The sequence below is a fragment of the Canis lupus genome, unplaced genomic scaffold (assembly GCF_011100685.1).
Source record: "Canis lupus familiaris isolate Mischka breed German Shepherd unplaced genomic scaffold, alternate assembly UU_Cfam_GSD_1.0 chrUn_S2263H2463, whole genome shotgun sequence".
Taxonomy (NCBI): Eukaryota; Metazoa; Chordata; class Mammalia; order Carnivora; family Canidae; genus Canis; species Canis lupus.
The window spans coordinates 34,059-38,913 of record NW_023331151.1 but is presented as its reverse complement, the minus strand read 5'-3'; the positions used below and the strand labels follow the sequence as shown (position 1 = coordinate 38,913).

At 63.2% G+C, this 4,855-nt stretch overlaps 1 protein-coding gene across 1 annotated transcript; it reads left to right on the top strand.

Annotated features, from left to right (window-relative positions):
• The first annotated feature begins 3,412 nt into the window (after positions 1-3,412).
• LOC119879071 (melanoma-associated antigen 10-like) lies at positions 3,413-4,178 on the top strand. The gene is made up of 2 exons (XM_038589529.1): positions 3,413-3,849; positions 3,908-4,178. The coding sequence occupies exons 1-2, from the start codon at positions 3,413-3,415 to the stop codon at positions 4,176-4,178; spliced, it is 708 nt and encodes a 235-aa protein (XP_038445457.1).
• The last annotated feature ends 677 nt before the right edge of the window (positions 4,179-4,855 follow it).

Here is a 4,855-nt window from a genome sequence, read left to right as displayed (position 1 = left end):
CAGAGGGGACCCGGCGGAGGTCAGGGCCCACGGTGAGCCCGGGAAGGCCGCGGGGGAGCGGGATGGGGCCGGATGGTGGCGGCGGGTGCGGCAGGCCTGGCACATCCGGGTACCCGAGAGCCTGGGGCCTGGTGTGGCGGGAGCAGACGCTGAGGGGGGCGGAGGGAGGGTCCAGGGGCTAAGGGGACTGAGGGATGGACCATTGACAGGGACAAAAAGGATCCTGTCGGAGGGTCACAAGGGCTGTGAAGCCCCCCCGGGAGATGGGGACTTGCCCTCACGTGGGAGTATGGGTGCTCAGACCTCCATATCCCGATCTCCTGAGACACTGGGGACCCTCACGTCAGGAGCAGGGCCTAGGACACGTGGGCAGAGGGGAGGGCCCCGGGTGCTGCTGGGAATCCCGGTGAGGATGTGGAGGAGCCCCGGGGACCCCGCACCTCAGCCCAGAGTCGGTCCCGGGAAGGTCATGTGGGGGGTGGGCAGATAGGAACACATGGTGAGGCCCCCCTCCGCATCCGGGCTCTGAGAGACCAGGGGGCTGGTGTTCAGAGCAGGGCCTCCCTGAGGGGGCAGAGAGTGGGCCCAGGTCCTGCTGGGTTCCTGGCGAGGATGTCCATGAAGGACGGAGGGACCCCGCGCCCCAGTCCACAGTCAGTCCCGGCAGGCAGGCCGAGTGGAGCCAGGCAGAGGCCCAGGCGCCCAGGGGGTCCCACCAGCAGGAGTAGGGAAGAAGGGCCCAGGGAGCCTGTCCCCCGCCCCCCCGGCTCAGCCCCCTCTGTGAGCCCTGGGAAGCCCCCAGACTGGTTCACGATCCTGATGGACAGACGGTCACTCCCTGTCCCCGTTGAGGTCCGGGCGGAGGAGAGGGCCTTGGTGTGAGCGGCCTGGCCTCTGGACAGCTGCCCGAGATGCCCGGGGTCAATTATGGGTGGAGGCAAGGACCCCCGAGAGACAGACCCCCGAGGGAGTGGGTCCCCAGGGAGCCCCCAGCACCATGGCCCTGTCCCTGCTTCAGCCTCGTGAGGCTGCGGGGGCGGGGTAGACAAGTCCCGAGCTGCGTGGTCGTGGGCGGCAGTGGGGTCAGATGGGGTGGGGGACAATGGCCCACGTGTGACTGGCAGCCAAGTGCAGGACCACAGGGGCACTGCAGCCCTAGATACGCAGACTAGACTGGGTCCTGGGGTTCCCCGGGGCCTGATGACCACTTGGGGCATGCTCTGGCTTGCCAGCCAAGTCTCCTAGAGCCTGGGGGCTTGGTGGAAGGAGGGGATTGGAGCCCGCCCAGGGCTGACCTGGGGGAGGGGATTGAAGGTGAGGACCAGATGGGGGACTGAGGGACCCTGGGCCCCAGCACGTGCAGTCCAGGGAGGAAGGAGTCCCCCGTGCAAGATGAGCCCATGCTGCCGTCCTGATGTCCACGTCTGGGTTTTAGGGCCTGAGGGCTTTTGCTGCAAAGGAACAGGGCCTCTGGGGTGGTTGGAGAGGGTGTGTTTGGAGGGCACACAGCCTGCGGGGAGTCAGGGTGAGGACCTTGAGGATGGCCTGGCTGGCCCCACCTGGCCCATGAGCAAAGAAGCCAGTGCAGTGGAGTGGGGCCCTGCCCTGTCGGCAGCCCTCAGAGGATGGGAGAGAGGTGGCCTTCAGTGGCATGCTCGCTTGTCCCTGGGGCGGGTGGGGGCAGGAAGGTGGGCTGGCCTGGGGTTGGTATGGTCTTGGTGTGAGGGGCACATGTCCTCTATGGGAGGTTGGGGGCCCGGAGGAAGAGCAGGCCCTGGCAGGATAATGCTGAGGACACTCTCGGTAGCCTGAGGGCATGAACCCCCAGGACACAGGGGCCAGGCAACAGACCAGCCCTTCTTGATCTTCCTTGGAGACTTGGGGGGAGGGGTTGTGTCTGTGACCTGCCTGGATGGGGACACAGGACATGACAGGGTACCTCCTCCTGTTCCTCTCCCAATTCTCAAGGAGGTGAGGAACCCACTGGGAGAAGTCCCAGTCAGAGCTTGTGAGCAAGCCCACCTGGGGGTAGATGCCCAGGACTCTGCAGGGCCTGCCAGTGTCAGTGTGGGGAACCCCCGCCCACCCCACATTGAAGTGGGTGAGTGGCCTCCTAAGCCAGCCCTCAGGCCAGGAAGCGATGGTCCCAGAAAATATGGGTACCCTCCCTGGTAGCCCTGGGAAAGGAAACCGGGGTTGGGCCTGTCCCAAGGACCCCCCCCTCCGCTTCAGATTCCTGGCTCAGGGAGGGAGGGCCAGGGCCTGAGGGTCTAGACTCAGGTCAGCAGAGGAAGCGGGTGCCCTGTCCTGGCCCTGGACCAGGCCCTGGCGAGGGTCGAGGTGAGAAATGAGGGGATGCCTCCCACAGCAGGATCCCTAGGGACCAGGCCGCCCCGACCACTTGTGTGGGCCATGGGAGAGGTGGGACAGGTGGGCCGACTGATTTCTCTAGACTTTGGCTGGTGGGGGGTCGTGTCAGGGGGCCTTGCAAGGAAGGTGCAAGGAGGGTGGCCTCAGGGATAGCTAGGGAGTCTTCCCAGGGTTACATGGGGTTCGAGGTGAAGAGCGAGACGTGCCCCATCCAGCCCAGATGGAAGCAGGAGCTGGGCCATCCCTTGTGCATGATCCAAGAGGAGTCCTGGAGACTTTGGCAGGTGTGGCCAAGGCTGGGGCCCCTGGCTTCCTCCTGTGCAGGGTCGGGGCCCTGTGTTCTTGCAGGGATATTTGGCCTGAGAAGGACAGGGCCGGGGCAGACCCTTGAGCGGACCGATGGGGGGGGACCGTCCCACCTGGACTGCAGGGGACATCCCAGAGCGAGCCAGCCCTCCTGTCCACACTGGGCCCCAGGGCTGGGCTCACAGTCTACACCCTGAGGTGCCTCCTCCTTCCCTCGTGCAGGGACTTCAAGAACTGGCAGCGGAGGCCTCGGTCTGAGGTGGGCGTCCTCAGGACACAGAGCTGAGGAGGTGTGGGCCAGAGCCACTTGTCGAGGTGGAGGTACACGCTCTCTCTGAGCCTGATGTCAGGGGTTCTCCCAGCCCAACACAGGGGAGCCCTGTGCAGGGGAGCCCAGCATGGCCTCTGTCAGCCCTGGCACCTCGGGGTGTCTTGCCGGGCTGCCCCCTGACAAGCTCTCCCTCCTCTCTCTTCAGGTTCAGCCCGAATCTGACACCATGCCCCTAGGGAAGAGCAGCAAGCTTTGGAAGCAGGGAGAAGACCTAGAGGAGGCCCAGGGCCTGGTGGATGCCCAGCTGTCTGGGGCTGAGGAGGAGGAGGAGGAAGGGGAGGAGGAGACTCCACCTCCCCCTCTACCCCATCTCCCCCGTACCACCTATCTCATCTCTCTCTATCCTCTTCCTCCTCCTCCTCCTCCTGCTCCTCCTTGTCTTCCCCTCCCTTGTCCTTCTCTGCCATGGTCTTTGGCCCCCCAGAGGAGGAGTCTGTTGCTCCCAGGGCCCTGAGTGCTCCCAGGGCTCTCAAAGTGCCTACCCCTCCCCCCAGTGGTGGGGGCAGCTGGTGGCCTTGGCCAGCCCGAGCCTCCTGCCCCAGCGGCCCAGGGGAGGCGGGAGATGAGGAGCCCTTGGTGGAGGGCAGTTTCCACATGAAGACGGCTGCCCTGGTGGTATTCCTGCTCCTCAAGTATTGCACCAAGGAGCCCACCAGCAAGGCAGAGATGCTGGAGGTCTTCACCCCAGAATACCAGGATGACTTCCCCACCATCTTGAGCCAAGCGTCCATCTGCTTGCGGCTGGCATTTGGCCTAGACGTGATTGAAGTGGATCCCAGGGAGCACTCCTACGTCCTCAACCCCATCCTGGGCCTCACCTGGGATGGGATGCTGAGCGGTCAGTGGGGTCTCCCCAAGACCGGCCTCCTGGGGCTGGTCCTGGGGTTGATCCTCCTGCAGGACGGATGTTTCCCTGATGTGGGAGGCTCTCGGATTCATGGGGGTGTACGGTGGCCAAGAACACATCGTCTATGGGGAGCCCAGGGATCTCCTCACCAACGTCTGGGTGCAGGAAGGCTACCTGGAGCGCCGGCAGGTGGCGGGCAGTGACCCTGCCCGCAATGAGTTTCTGTGGGGGCCCAGGGCCTCCGAGGAAACCAGCAAGTTGCAGGTCATGAACTACATGCTCCAGATCGGTAGCAACAACCTGGGGTCCTCCCTGGTCCTATGAGAACAGATTCTGAGATATGGAAGAGGGGGGTCGCAGCTCCAGGGCCAGCCAGGCCCTTTCTAAAGTTTTGTGGGGGCCGGCAAAAAGGAGGCCTTAGGATGCTTCCTCTCAGTGTTGTCCTGTTGGGTGTGTAAAGAGAAAGACCTGGCAATCTCAGGAGTTAAGGATCAGGGAAGGTTGGGGTAAAGCAGGGCCAAGAGCCTCTCTGGGGGCCTGGGCTCTGCGATGACCCCGACATCCAGAGCTTGGTTTCCTTGAGGAAGCTCTCCATGTTTGTTCCTTGGGATAGAAGGTTCCCGCAGTCCAGTGTGTGAGTGTCACGCACCCCCTTGCGTTCGTGCTTAACTCAGTTCAAGAGTTAACAGTTTTGTCATGTCCTGGATACAAGTTGGGAGACCTTCCCTCCTTGTTTGGGTTCTGGATGAAATCACAGGGCAATGGCATTGGAATTTGTTGGAAAGGCCAAGAGTGCAGCAGGCAAGTGCTGGAGGGTGGAAATAGGAAAAGAAACCTTGTTCACTTTTGCTTCTTCTCCATGCCATATGCCATTTTTCCAAAGTAACGTCAATGTGCACTCCTGCATTCACTTGGTTTTGCGGGAGCGGAAGAGAAGGGTCCTGTCTGAGGCCAGGGGAGCCCTGCTGGCGGCTCCCTCACAGCCACAGAGCAGCTGAGCT

Coding starts and splice junctions, on each gene's coding strand:
- LOC119879071 (XM_038589529.1), top strand. CDS start 3,413: ATGGTCTTTGGCCCCCCAGAGGAGGAGTCTGTTGCTCCCAGGGCCCTG. Junction 3,850..3,907: donor GATGGGATGCTGAGCGGTCA/GTGGGGTCTCCC, acceptor ATCCTCCTGCAG/GACGGATGTTTCCCTGATGT.